This window comes from Somniosus microcephalus, chromosome 18, assembly GCF_052327205.1.
Source record: "Somniosus microcephalus isolate GS21.2 chromosome 18, FLI_Smic_1.0, whole genome shotgun sequence".
NCBI lineage: Eukaryota > Metazoa > Chordata > Chondrichthyes > Squaliformes > Somniosidae > Somniosus > Somniosus microcephalus.
The window spans coordinates 29,685,699-29,700,794 of NC_141004.1; the positions used below are offsets into that span (position 1 = coordinate 29,685,699).

The window sequence follows — 15,096 nt, forward strand, 5'->3', positions numbered from 1 at the left end:
GGATAAAGCTGATTGCAATCATAACAATACAGAGCTTTCTCAATACATTATTTTCTTTCGTGATGTCAAGGAACTAGACAATCAGAAAAACAGTGGACCCCACACAATGTCAATTACGTCACGCTGAAAGATCGAAACTCAGTAAAATCTTTTTCATTTTTTTTTCCTTAAATTCACAGCAGATGTTCATTTTCCAGTTTAGAATAGTTTTGGAAAAAACCTGGCATGAACCAACATCCTCTCATCTTACCCAAATGACATAATGGTCCCTCAACTGGTGCCCTGATCTGGATTTGATTTTAATATGAAGTATGAGGTTAAACTGAATTCCGAAGTCAGAGCATTATTGGAGAACCTGGCTGTTCATAGCACAGATCAAGTCAAAGGGTATGGTGGGAGATCAGGATGGAAAAGATGCAAGTATGATAGAATGCAGCAGTTTCGCTAAATGTCACGATATATGAACTAGGACATTCTGGAATATAATCAACTGAACATTATTACTGGAAATGTAACCCATATGTGAAAGGCTTTAAGTAGTCTTTCAATGGCTAGCCTATTGACCACTCATGATTATAACTTACACCGTTATAATTTACAATAAATCAGGATACTGGAACAAAATAGTGGCAGTAACTGAAGTTGTAACCTCCAATCAGGTTCCCGCCCCTGCCACAGTACCAAAACGGCTCTTATCAAAGTCATAAATGGCATCCTATGTGACTGTCACCATGGTAAACTATCCCTCCTTGTCCTTCTTGACCTGACTGCAGCCTTCGACACTGTTGACCCACACCATCCTTCTCCAATGCCTCTCTTCCGTCGTCCAGCTGGGAGGGACTGCCTGGTTCCATTATTATCTATCCAGTCGTACCCAGAGAATCACCTGTAATGGCTTCTCTTCCCGCTCCCCCACCGTTATCTCTAAAGTCCCCCAAGGATCCATCCTTGGCTCCCTCCTATTTCTCATCTACGTGCGGCCCCTCGGCGACATCATCCAAAAACATGTCAGATTCCATATGTACGCTGACGACACCCAGCTCTATCTCACCTCTATCTCTCTCTTGACCCTCGTCACTGTCTCTAAGTTGTCAGACTGCTTGTCCGATATCCAGTATTGGATGAGCAGAAATTTCCTCCAACTAAGTATTGGGAAGACCGAAGCCATTGTCTTCAGTCCCCACCACAAACTCTGTTCCCTAGCCACCAACTCCATCCATCCCTCTCCCTGGCCACTGTCTCAGGCTGAACCAGACCTTTCGCAACCTTGGTGCTGTATTTGACCCAGAGATGAGCTTCCGGCCACATATCCGCGCCATTGTGGTCTACTTCCACCTCTGGAGAATCGCCGGATTCCGCCTTAGCTCATCTGCTGCTGAAACCCTCATCCATGCCTTTTTCCTCTAGACTAGCCTATTCCAACGCACTCCTGGTCAGACTCCTGTTTTCCGCCCTCCATGAACTTAAGCTCATCCAAAACTCTGCTGCCCGTGTCCTAACTATACCAAGTCCCGTTCACCCATCACCCCTGTGCTCGCTGACCTACATTGGCTCCCAGTTGAGCAACTCCTCCATTTTAAAACTCTCATCCTTGTTTTCAAATCCCTCCATGGCTTTTCCCCTTCCTATCTCTGTAACCTTCTCCGGCCCCACAATCTCCCCGAGAATTCTGCGCTTCTCTAATTCTGGCCTCTTGCACATCCCTGATTTTAATCACTCCACCATTGGCAGTTGTGCCTTCAGCTGCCGAGGATCTAATCTCTGGAATTCTCTCCCTAAACCTCTCGGCCTCTCTACCCCTCTCTCCTTTAAGACGCTCCTTAAAACCTACCTCTTTGACCAAGCTTTTGGTCAGCTGCCCTAATATCTCCTTATGTGGCTCGGCGCCATGGGACATTTAACTACATTAAAGGCACTATATAAATGCAAGTTGTTGCTGTTTAGTTGCATAACAATTGCATATGGGAATAATGAGAACTACAGCCCATAAGATCAAACGCTGAATCTTTGTTGTGGAATACAGTGAAAGAAATTTGCAGAGTTGATTTCTCTAAATCTGAGCATTACAGAATCGATATGCAAAAAGAACAAAACACACAATGATAGTCTTTGAACTGTAGAACCTTATTTCAGTGCTTGATTTAAAATTCTCAGATGTGGCTGGGGACTTATTTACTGCACTGTACAATGCAATTGCCATTGATTTGGCGTGAGCAGGTTTAGTAATGCCGCAGCTAAGCCTCAGGTACTGCAGGGTGGTTCATAGATTTGGGGAAGAAATGCAAACGTCTCACTAAATGAAATTCCAGAAATCTACAGGCACAGACCCACAATTTCCCAGGGCTAATGACAATAGTCAATAAGAATGCACGGACCCAATTCCAAATCAGCTCATCGTATGGAGAAATCAGAAAGTTGTGAATGCCTTCTGATAAGCTCAGAATTCAACCTTGCAGCTTAAACACAGAACAAACACAAAAGGGTAGATTTTCATCTTCATCACCTGGGCGGTTATCGGTCCCGTAATTCGTTATGGAATGAAAATTGAGTGGCTTCTATAAATGGTGGGTGACCCACTCCGCTGAATTACTGCCCAGGTGGTGATGGTGAAAATCCACCCCAGAGTGCATAATACTGACACTGTCAGATTTACTTTGTAATTACAGTGTCAGCTGTGGCTCAGTGGGTAGCACACTCGCCTCTGAGTCACGAGGTTGTGGGTTCAAGTCCCACTCCAGGGACTTGAGCACATAAAGCTAGGCTGACACTCCAGTGCAGTGCTGAGGGAGTGCTACATTGTTGGAGGTGCTGTCTTTAGGATGAGACGTTAAACCGAGGCTCTCTCAGGTGGACGTAAAAGATCCCATGGCACTATTTCAAAGAGGAGCCGGGGAGTTATCCCCGGTTTCCTGGCCAATATTTATCCCTCAACCAACATAACAAAAACAGATTACCTGGTCATTGTTGTTTGTGGGAGCTTGCTGTGCGCAAATTGGCTACCGCGTTTCCCACATTACACCAGCGATGACACGTCAAAAGTACTTCATTGGATGTAAAGCGCTTTGGGATGCCCGGTGGGCGTGAAAGGCGCTATATAAATGCAGGTCTTTCTTTTTAACTTTTTCTTGGAAAGATACATAAACCATGTAATTTTGTCCCGATTTAGGAATTTGCTCTCCCCTTTCAGTTTCCCTCTGTACCAGCTGAAAGACTGGGGAAGTGGCGTATTCCTGGGCGTCTGCCAGCAACAATTTGGCACTGGCCACAAAGTGATGGAGAGTGGATTCGAGCAATTCGCCCTTCAGGATTCTCTCTCCTCCTGCGGGAAGCACCGACTTTTCCGTGGTGCTTTCCCTTCACTCATGCCGTAGAATTAAGAGGCCCGGCAACGTTTAACGAAAACAAAAACCTCCCTCAAACATTTAAAAATCAGCACTGGTTAAGTATGCAGCGCAGTGATTTGAAGAAAGAAATACTTGCGAAAGCTCTCTACGTCTTGGCAATGAAAGTAATTTATAACATGATTATTTACGGCTAGGTAGGCATTGCAAATTGCTGCCAATATAAATGTTGAGTGCAAACAACTTCTGAAAGAATATTGTGAATCAGGAAGTTTTTGGGTCCGATTATTTTTTGAATTCTGCTTTATAATATTGTGCAAATAGTTAGAGTAAATCATTCTGTAGAGGTAATACAAAAATGTCAGACAGGAAAAGACAAACTGATCTATCCAGTCAGTCCCATACAGTTGTGATGCCTCATGAATAAGACACTCCCTACTCCCCAGCACTAGGTGCCATGTAATCTCTTGGGAGAGGTGAAAAAAACAGATTTAAACAAAAAAGCCAAGGCCAATTTAGGGGGAAAAAATTTGGAAAATTCCAATCTCTAGGTGATCAAAACATAATTTGCAAAGTTGAAATGTGGCAAGGGAATCCACATTCAGTGTTTAAAAGTCAGCAGAGTAAACAGACAGTTATATTCTTGAAAATATCTACAGTTATCCACCTTATAACATACCAATACCACAGTAAACTGGTAGATAACCAGCCAGGTACCAGCTTGGACTCGACACCCATGCCACACTGAAACAGTCCTGGACATTGGAGTTGCTCCATCCCACTGGTGAAAATGCCCCACCTATGTTTCAGAACAGTTCAGTTGAACAGAGGCACAGAAAAATGACTCGGACATATGCTCCCACTCGAATCCTCGCTTGTGACCCAATAACAACTGAAACTCCCGTGTCTATGCTAACACCAGATTAAAAAAAATTTTTAAACTAGAAGAGGAATGGCCACTAGGGCAGCAGTAGACGGTTAAGAATAAAACAAATTTCAGTCCATACTCAGCTCCGTTCTGAAGTCAGGGCAGTGCTGGACTCAATGTCCAGACCCAGTGGTTGTCTAGTGACAATTTCAAGTGCTACACCATTCCAAAACATACCACAGGAACATGTGTGCTGACTGCAATAACCACAATGTGTGGGATGGTATTTGCAGAATGTTGTCAAAGCAAAACTTAAAATGCAAATATTTATAATTAATTATTTAATCTTACGCGCTGGCTGATACCAAGGGTAAAACTCTCAACTGTGGTTTCTGAGACTGCTTTCTAAATTCCTCGAATGGTCAACGCAAACAGCTGCTAGGCTGAACCACTGGATAATTAACCGGGGAAGGTGATGCCACGAAAAAAAAGTTCAGTCAGACAGGAAGAACGCTTGTACATAAAACAATTTTTTTTCCCCCCAAATTGTAGATGGCACTTACTGTTCAGCAATTATATACCCATCTAACAACGGGATACACTGCACTCCTGCCACACGTACGCTATTAGCAATGTCCAGGAAATCCAGGCCCAGATTCACTCCACGGATGGTTACCTGTGTCCCCCCTTCCTGTGGGCCAGACACTGGAGTCACCTGAAAAAGGCAAATAAATAAATTCAGGGCAATCGATACAAGTGTTATTTACTTATTCTGACAACGTTTCAGGCATTTGAATGGGATAGCTGATTGTGTTAGTGTTCAATGCAATTTTTTTTTAAAAGACACTAAGATAGGCGCACAGAAATGCAGGGAAAGGAAAATGCCGACAGGTATTTGCTGAGGATGCATTTACAGACCAGGAAAGCTTTACTGAAGAATCAAACAGTCCTGACAGTGCTGTAATAGCGCATAGATAACCTATTGTGCTTTAATTTGCCGCAAAGCCAGCATTCTGCTTATCCGCATTGTAGAACTAACAGTTGCCAAGCAACAATAACACACACACACACACACACACACACAAAAAATCACAACCGAGATACCCGAGACCTGTGAATTAAAAATGCCGACAGTTAGCCCTCAGGATTACGTAGAGCATTTCAGTAATTGGAAAGCTAAAATAAAAGAAGCTGCTTTTGTTGTGGTGAAGGCATGGAGGGGGAGAAAAAGCTTTCTTCCAATATCAAAACAAAAGAAACTATTATTAATGGAAGCCTCAATTAACTCAGATGCTGTAATTAAGCATTGTGAATAAGGGGGGGAAGGCATTAAAGAGATATACAAGTTAAATTAAGATCGTGGGAAGGCTGAGAAACTTTTCAAAATGGGCATATATTCTGTTGTTTGCCTCAGATTGTACAGGCCACCTAGTTTGCAATATTTGTTTTGAGACAACCCTGCAGTCATGTCGACTTCTTTTGTGCAACGCTGTAATTGTACACAGAGATATTTTGATTACTAACACATCCAGGGAACAGAAACTTCCTGTTGCAAATTCTTCCTGTAAATTTCTGGCTGGCAAAAGAAAAACCTCCAATGGTAAATTTCTATTGAAAATTACAAAATCTAATTGATCCAGTGAACAGCTGAGCCAGACAGGGCGGTTTGCTTGATCAGTGCCCCAGCCACTGGACTCGATATTCTCCCCTCCATCACCAACGCGTTGTGGCTGCAGTATGTACGATCTGCAGAACGCACTGCCGCAACACACCAAAGTAAATTTGACAGCCTCTCCCTCTCCTGCAACCTCCATCTTCCGAAAAGGACAAGAGCAGCAATGTCGCGGAAACACCAGCACCTCCAAATTCCCTTCCAATCACACATCATCCTGACAGGGATGTAAACTGCCGTTCCATCATTGTTGCTGGGTCTATATCCTGGAATTCTTTACCCAGCATCATTATTGGAGCACCATCAGCACAAGGACGGCAACAGTTCGAGAAGGCCCATCACCACCACCTTGCCAGGGCAACCAAGTCTCAGCAGTGGCCTTGCAAGTGTTATCCATATTCAGAGAACAAATACAAAATCATACTTCAAATGAAATTGCACTGTGTAATATTAGTGTTAGCGCATTTGTATGAAATTCCTGTGAGAAATTAAGTTATTCTGAATGACTTAACCTGTTCATCAAAATAACAGAGGAATTTCATAATATTGCACAGCGCAATTTCAATCCAAGTAAATTTTATTTGTCAAATTAAACTTTGATTTAACAGTGTTCCCTCTTTTGGGTAGTTCCTTGATGCTGTATTCATTTTCTGCATTCTACTTGACCTAATTTCAGGTGTTTTAGCACAATATGACTTTCTTTACTCTTCTGATTTGCTCACTTTTGACTTATTATTCTTCCAGGTACATTGTTGTCACTTAAGATATTAGCTCAATTGTCTAGTGTCAAAATTCCACGTTATTATGTGCATTCTCTGGTTTCTCATCAATGTGGCTCAAATTTTTAAAAATTATTTGGAAACTTTTATTGGTACGCTGTTCTCTGCGAAGTCAGCCAGTATCTTATGAAAAAAGTGCAGCGTATTTAACTGTGCACTGAAAGGAGAAAGGCCAAAAGATCTGGGATTAGAAAACAGTGAATTTATGAAAAACGTGCTCTGGGGAATGGAACAAATGGCACTTTCCAAGTGCACAGCTACAAGCTGGAATTCACTGGCACTCTGCAGCCCAGGGGTCACAACACCAGGGACATGATTGCATTTGTAAGTAAGGTGTTGAAATTTACTCAAGTTCGCTCTTAATTAGGATCATGCCTGACTTCTCCTTGAATCTTGAATTATATTAACTTCCAGTAAACCATTTCTTCCAAATCCATGGCCTTTCAGAAAACTACTCCAACATGCAACAATCGAGATTTTCCATTCGCCATTATTTTAAGGCAGCTGTTAACCAGTTTAAAATAAATGAGTGAACTGCAGCATTAAAATATCTTTTTAGACCAATCTCAAAGATGTAGATTATACAAGCTTTCAGCCAAGCTTCCTTCATGTAGAGTCCAGTTATTAAGCAAGTGATATAAAAGCAAAATACAGCGGATACATAGGATATACAGCACAGAAACAGGCCATTCGGCCAACCAGTCAATGCCGGCGTTTATGCTTCACACGAGCCTCCTCCAGTCTTTCCTCATCTAAATCTATCAGCATAATCCTCTATCCCCTTCTCCCTCATATGCTTGTCTAGCCTCCCCTTAAATGCATCCATACTATTCACTTCAACTACTCCCTGTGGTAGCGAGTTCCACATTCTCACCACTCTTTGGGTAAAGAAGTTTCTTCTGAATTCCCTAACGGATTTCTTGGTGACTATCTCATATTGATGGCCTCTAGTTATGCTCTTCAAATCTGAAATAAAAACAGAAAATGCTGGAAATACTCAGCAGGTCAAGCAGCATCTGTAGAGAGAGAAACAGAGTTAGCGTTTCAGGTCGATGACCTTTCGTCAAAACTGGAAAAAGTTAGAGATGTACCAGATTTTAAGCAAGTGTAGGGGCAGGGAGTGGGGGAAGGGGAGGAAAGAACAAAAGCGAAGGTCTGTGATAGGGTGGAGGGCAGGAGAGATTAAAAGACAAAAGGGAAGATGGTGCAAGGCAACAGGAGATAGTAATGGGACAAGTAAAGAAACAAAAGATGAGTAAAAAGGTGTAAATGGGAATGGCAGAATCATCAACAGCTGCCATGTGAAAAAATAGGGGCCGAGGTTATGGTCTGAAATTGTTGAACCTGGTGTTGAGTCCAGAAGGCTGTAAAGTGCCTAATATAATGAGGTGCTATTCCTCGAGCTTACATTGAGCTTCATTGCAACAGTGTAAGAGGCAGAGGACAGAGAAACCTCATCTTTATATTAGGCACTTTACAGCCTAATAAGGCTGCCACCATAATCATAGAATGGTTACAGCACAGAAGGAGGCCATTCGGCCTGTCGAGCCCGAGAAGAATTAAGTGCTGTTTGAATGCTCAGAGTTTCACATTACAGCTCTCTGCAAGAGCACTTCAGCTAGTCCCACTCCCCTGCCCTTTCCCCATAGCCCTGCAGATTTTTTTCCTTCAGGCTCTTATCCAATTCCCTTTTGAAAGCCACGATCGAGTCTGCCTCCACCTCACCAAAACAGGCAGTATAAACAATTTATTTATCTGAATATGAGCCAGAAGGAGTGCTTCTCCTGACTCCACATTAAAACAGCAGGCCGATGCCAGCCCCACTCTCGGTCGAATGGTAGGTCCGGTGCCCCCGCTGACTGATTTTCGTCTTTCTTAGGTGAGCAGGGCACTGTTCCTTGGGGCGTGACTGGTGTCCCCAGCACGCCGGTCATCTCCTGATGAAGAGGACCGATTTTGCGTCTTCCTCTTGCTCATCAGTTTCAGCGCAGCACTTCATAGTTGTGGCTGGCGATGCCCCCAAAACCGTCGAGCAATATCCAGACCATACTCTCTGGAGCAATTCTGAAATATCAGTCATTTCTAGACAGTGAAACTCCCAGTCAAATATCCAGTATTCCAGAATCAAAGGCTACCTGCAATATGAAATTTTAAAAGCTCTCCTAGGTGCCAAAATCTATCAAACTTTTGTCCCTGATGTTCTGACTTCGAATGTAGAGATATTCTATGGAATTAATAACTGGTCAATATTGTGGAGCCCGAGAAGAATTAAGTGCTGTTTGAATGCTCAGAGTTTCACATTACAGCTACCAGAGTGCTGTGTTGATACGGTACATCCGATTCGATCCGGGAAGGCGCCGAACATCGAGTCTCTTCGCCGGGAGCAAGCGGAAGCCAAGTGCAGGCAGCGCAAGGAGCGCACATCAACCCAAGCCCTCCACTCACCTGCCCCTTCAACCGCCATCTGCCCCACCTGTGACAGAGACTGTAGGTCCCGCATTGGACTCATCGGTCACCTGCGAACTCATTTTTAATGTGGAAGCAAGTCATCCTCGCTTCCGAGGGACTGCCTAAGAAGAAGACATCTGATCTAAACGTGCTCTATACATAAAGGAGTCCAGTCCATTATCAAACGTGGAGATTGTGTGCTCGCCCAAAGAATGGGACTTGCACGAGACAAGCTTACAATATCAGATTTTGTAAATTTGCTGTTATTTTTACTAAAATAAGCAACGGAGAGGGGGCAGTGGGCTCACATTTAACAGATTAATTTACTATTTCAGTATAAAAAAATACCTTTTCCTATTAACATCTCTGCTTTGGCTATCATTCAGTACAATGACAGTTTAAAAATGTTGCTTAGAAAACCTAACTCTTCAGAGTAATATCACCAGAAACAAAATAGTCACTATGATCAGCTCCTTCAATATTTAAAATGATATATATATATATTTATATACACACACACAGGCAGATTGTTCCATGGATATCAAGAACCCACGTCAGAAACAAAATCTTTTCCACATACTAAGAAAGCCTGTACCCTGGAAAGATATCACATTTTTTCTAAACCTTTTTCCCCCCATGGGGACTCTGACAAGGTTGTGATAAGAAGCAATTTTTTTTGCTGAGGACAGGAGAAGTGTGCAATTTTCATAATGATGACACTATGTAGAAGGTATATGAAATATTACATGGTCTAGATAAGGTAAAAACAGATTAGTAATTCCAAGCTAAGTTAGGCCTGGGGAAATGCAGTGTAGGATCCTCCCTAAGGGAACATAGTTAGCCTCAGATCAGTACCACTTAGTAACAGCATGGCCAAGATGAGGAAATCTGTGCGTAGGCACATCGCAGCTGCAAACTGTAAAACAAGTACTTTGTCGTAACACAATCTACTATACACCACGGAGAAAGAGCCAGGTTCATTCTAACTTAATAGTTCAGATAATTACTGGCCCGGAATTTGCGGTCAGCAGCGAAGCGAAGACGTTGGCCCCGAAGTACACTTCGCACAAGGATCTCGCGATCCCGGTGTCGAGAACTTTGGGTTCTCCGACCTTCAATTCGACAGAAGTTAATGGGGATCCCCTTGCGCGAGCTGCTGTGGCGTCAACAGGCTGTCTAAGCAGCCAATCAAAATGCAGAATTCTCACAGGCAGCGAACAAGGACGTGAGTAAGCCCTTAAAATTCTAGCTCATTAAAATAGTTAGAGAGAGCAAAAGCAAGATTGGGGGCTCTCACATGGGGAAAAGGCAAACCCGAAATAAAGATGGACAAACTTTTAAAAAAAAAGAAACTTTTTTTTTTAAAGTTTCTTAAATTTTAATTTAATTTTTTTTTAAATGGACAGATTTCACACTGCACAAAATTAAAATCAGTTTTCTAGGCCCTCAACATTTGTTTCAGTAATAACGCTGTCAAAACCCCAGTTTCGTCCAATCCCTTTGGGTCTAACCTTCAGTGGGGAATTTAACAGCGTACTGACTGCAGGGGAGCCGAAGTTTTCGACAGCTTCAATGATTTGGCTGATTGCCGGCTCTGTGGGGGGTTGGGGTGGGTACAGCGCAGCCAGCTTTGGGGCCGTCAATGACTGATCGCAACTTCGGGATTTCTGCACGTGCCAAATCCCGAAGTTGTGGTCAGTTTCAAAAGGCGGAATGACGGCGAACGCTGCCAGTTCGCCGTTGTCCCGACTGCAAATTCCGGGCCGCTGTCTTCATTTATTTTCTGAGGGAGGGGAAAAAGGAAAAACATAACCTCAATGCAGCTTAAACTTTTAGCAAGGGGACCAAGCTCTTGAAACCCCATCAATTCAACATCCACAGTTTTAATACTATATATTTTTTAAACTGTTCCTCCTTATTCAGAGGTTTTTTTTTCCCAAGTGAGTGGCAATTTTAGGAAGATGAAGGATGAGCTGAAGTTTGAGTCGGGCCCGCCATGTATCTGGCGCTCAGTAACTCAAGGCAGTATATCATTCTGACAGATTACTTTAATGAGCTACAACGCTCCGTCAAATAAGCCAGAAAAATCTCCACAGGTTCATTTGTGGTTTTTAAAATATACCCCTCAGATGACATCGCTAATGGTTTCGCAATGCCAACGCTGAATTGAGGCAGAGTTCTTTGAGCTGCGAGTAAATTGCTGTTGAACTCAGCAGGACCGTCAGCAGCCCATCATACCACACACTGCCTCTCTCAGCTGGCAGCAAATTCTCACCTTGTTTGTTATTGCTGAAGAAACAACAAAACCTTAATGGCTAGACGGCACCTATAGTTATTTGTTATTGAGAAAATATTCTTAAGCCATGTAAACCGATAGTGTCAAAATACATTTTGTGAAGCCTCATATCCATAGTGCTTTCCCCCCTCCCCCACATTTGTAATTTTATCACGGTTTGTCTGTCCACTTGAATGGACACCTTGGCCAACAAAGGAGATGGGGAGCCTCCACAAACGCTCTCTCTGACCAGCTGCTCTGAGGTGCGAGCTATTGTGTAAATATGGCTACACCGTCCAATTTTTCTCCACCCCCCATGGCTTCCATTCAGCATTCCCCAGCTTACCACAGCTCAGATTTGCAACTGTGCAACTCCACGGCAATTAGCATCAGTTCTCTAAACCCAATGCCACGCTGCTGACCCCATGGGGGTGATTTTCATTCAGGAGTCAGGAAGGAGGCGGGACTACAACTTTCCGGGTTGTAGTCCCGCCGCCATCGAGATGCGGCCAATCCACGCGATTTTAACTTGATTGACCTTGTTGAGCCCGCCCAGTGGGCTCAGCAGGCCAATTAAGGGCCACCCGGCAACAGGTGACATCACAGACTGAAATTTCATCTGTCAAGATGTTTTGACAGATGAAATATCAGTGTTTCACAGCTGTTTGAAGCTGTCAAACACTGACAGTCTTACTTCTAACCTGAGTCCTTCTACACAGACTCAGTTAGAAATCTCACTGGCACAGAAAGCTGCAGGCTGTCACTTTTGACAGTTCGCAGCCATTCTGCTTTCTGTGCCAGTTCGATGATGGACTCCCAAAACCTAAAGGAAGGCTGTAAAGATAAGTCCAGGCAATTTAAACTTCTTTACACACTTTAGACACACCAAACACACTTATCTTTGCACTTATGCACACATCACTCACTTGAACGCCAACATCGCGACCCCTCCAAGTCCTTCAACCCGACGGCCCGACTCCTCTAACTTGGCGTGGTTTGGAGCCGTTGGGAATCCCACACGTCAAGCTTTAAAATAGGGATTAGGCTAAAAACTGCCTGTTAACTACCTGTTAACAGGCAGTTAATTGGCACTAATCCCTTCCCGCCTTGGGTAGGTGGGTCCCAGTGCGGGGCGGGTACCCGCCTCCTTTGAAACTTACATGGAGGCGGGACCCCCGAATTTGGGACTTTAACCCCCCGCACGCCTCCAATCCCGACTCCATGGGTCAATGAAAATCGACCCCCATGTTTTCAAAAGAGGGGAAACCTTAAGTATTGAGAGTAAAATATCAATTGCAACTTACCCACTTTTGCCAATGTCCTGATGCGCAAAAGTGAAGGGCGGTTATTATTTTCCCTATATGCCTCCAGCACAACCATGTGATGTACTTGTCCTGCGTGGATTTTTTTTCTTGCAAACGTTTTGCTCGTTGTTTATAAATGGTTTCTACTAGGATTTTTCATGGAAGGGTCTAGGAACTGATCATAAGGGAAGGAAAACCCTGGGGGGGCGGGAAGCAACTGAAGCCACACAACACACTTACTGAACTCAACATTCTTCATTCTTGCTCAATAAAAGGAATGGAGATTCAATTTAAAAAAAGAATTCATGTGTAGTTCTAGATTTTATCCAGAGCAACAAATATACCGCTCAGCTGGCAAAGTTAAAACAATTGTCCCCTTCCTATTTTATAGCTACTGAAGGTTGGAAAAGGGAAATTAGAGGCGGGGAATCTATTATCCCAGTTCTGAAAAGTGAGTCAGGACTGGACTAGACTAGCCTTTTATCCCCACTGAAAAAGAGCCTCTTCCCAGCAAGGTAGGCCTCTTGCTGTGTGTTGCAGAATTCAAAGGCCAGTTGCAATAAAGAGATTTCACTTGTCATAATGCAGTACCTCCTCACCTGAGCAGCCAGAATTCTCAACTTTGTTTACTATCGGCAGTGCTCGAGTTACTGGCTTAGTCACGATCGGAGCACTGCCAGTGAATACATTCGTCTGCCAGTAATACGAATGCACCAAGTATGCAGATTTTTTGATTTTTTTAAATTCATTGATGGGATGTGGGCGTCGCTGGCTAGGCCTGCATTTAGTGCCCATCCCTAATTGCCCTTGAGAAGATGGTGGTGAGCCGCCTTCTTGAACCGCTGCAGTCCATATGGTGTAGGTACACCCACAATGCTGTTAGGAAGGGAGTTCCAGGATTTTGGCCCAGCGACAGTGAAGGAACGGCGATACAGGTCCAAGTCAGGATGGTGTGTGGCTTGGAGGGGAACTTGTAGGTGGTGATGTTCCCATGCATCTGCTGCCCTTGTCCTTCTAAGTGGTAGAGGTCGCGGGTTTGGAAGGTGCTGTTGAAGGAGCTTTGGCGAGTTGCTGCAGTGCATCTTGTAGATGGTACACACTGCAGCCACAGTGCGCCGGTGGTGGAGGGAGTGAATGTTGAAGGTGGATGGAGCGCCAATCAAGCGGGCTGCTTTATCCTGAATGGTGTCGAGCTTCTTGAGTGTTGTTGGAGCTGCACTCATCCAGGCAAGCGGAGAGTATTCCATCACACTCCTGACTTGTGCCTTGTAGATGGTGGAAAGGCTTTGGGGAGTCAGGAGGTGAGACACTCGCCGCAGAATTCCCAGCCTCTGGCCTGCTCTTGTAGCCACAGTATTTATATGGCTGGTCCAGTTCAGTTTCTGATCAATGGTAACCCCCAGGATGTTGATAGTGGGGGATTCAGCGATGGTAATGCCATTGAATGTCAAGGGGAGATGGTTAGAGTCTCGCTTGTTGGAGATGGTCATTGCCTGGCACTTGTGTGGTGCGAATGTTACTTGCCACTTGTCAGTCCAAGTCTGAATGTTGTCCAGGTCTTGCTGCATATGGACACGGACTGCGTCAGTATCTGACGAGTCTCGAATGGTGCTGGACAGTGTGCAATCATCAGCGAACATCCCCACTTCTGACCTTATGATGGAGGGAAGGTCATTGATGAAACAACAGCTGAAGATGGTTGGGCCTAGGACACTGCCCTGAGGAACTCCTGCAGTGATGTCATGTGATTGTGATTGAGATGAATGACCTCCAACAACCACAGCCAACTTCCTTTTAACACCTGCTGACAGCAAAATCCAGCCTGAGCTACAGGAAAGAAATTCAGTGGGAAACTATAGAATTCGCACTTGTTAAGAAGGGACTTTGATAACTTAAGAAAATAAAAGCGTAAATTATCAGCGATTCCTGACTGGTAGAATGAATTCTGCGTTCCAGTTCTTCAATGAATATCTACTACAAACCATAGTATTGGGACAAGCCTGATTTAAAGAAAATTGCTCATGTAGATATATTGGGGGAAAAATTGGGTTGCTTTGCACCTCCCGTTAGCGCCCTCCGGGGGGTCGCGGCACCACTAATGCCTCCCACAAAATTCAGCGGGAGGTTAGTGCCGGCGGTAGCTGGTAGTGTTCCGCGGCGTTGTGACCCCGGCGATGACATCATCACCGTGTGCAGCGCCCCAGCCGCAAACTTCGGCTGCGTCCCCATACCTATCGCCGGATGCTGTGTCAGACAGGGTCAGGGTGGCATTTGTACAGCCGCGGCGGCGTTATTTAAAGGGGCAGGTGTCGGGCAGCCATTTTTTTTCTAGCCGCCTGCCAGCAGCTGCCCCCTTCCCCGCTTTCATTCGGGTGCCGGCCGCGATTGCTCAGTGGTGGTGGTCCAGCA

At 44.3% G+C, this 15,096-nt stretch overlaps 1 protein-coding gene across 2 annotated transcripts in view; it reads right to left on the bottom strand.

Annotated features, from left to right (window-relative positions):
- The window catches only part of plxna2 (plexin A2), a 566,368-nt gene that overhangs the window by 126,841 nt on the left and 424,431 nt on the right, over nucleotides 1-15,096 (bottom strand). For both annotated transcript variants that reach the window (XM_086011309.1, XM_086011311.1), the window contains exon 14: nucleotides 4,773-4,924. In XM_086011309.1, the coding sequence (XP_085867435.1) occupies nucleotides 4,773-4,924 (152 nt within the window). The remainder of the gene's footprint in view (nucleotides 1-4,772; nucleotides 4,925-15,096) is intronic.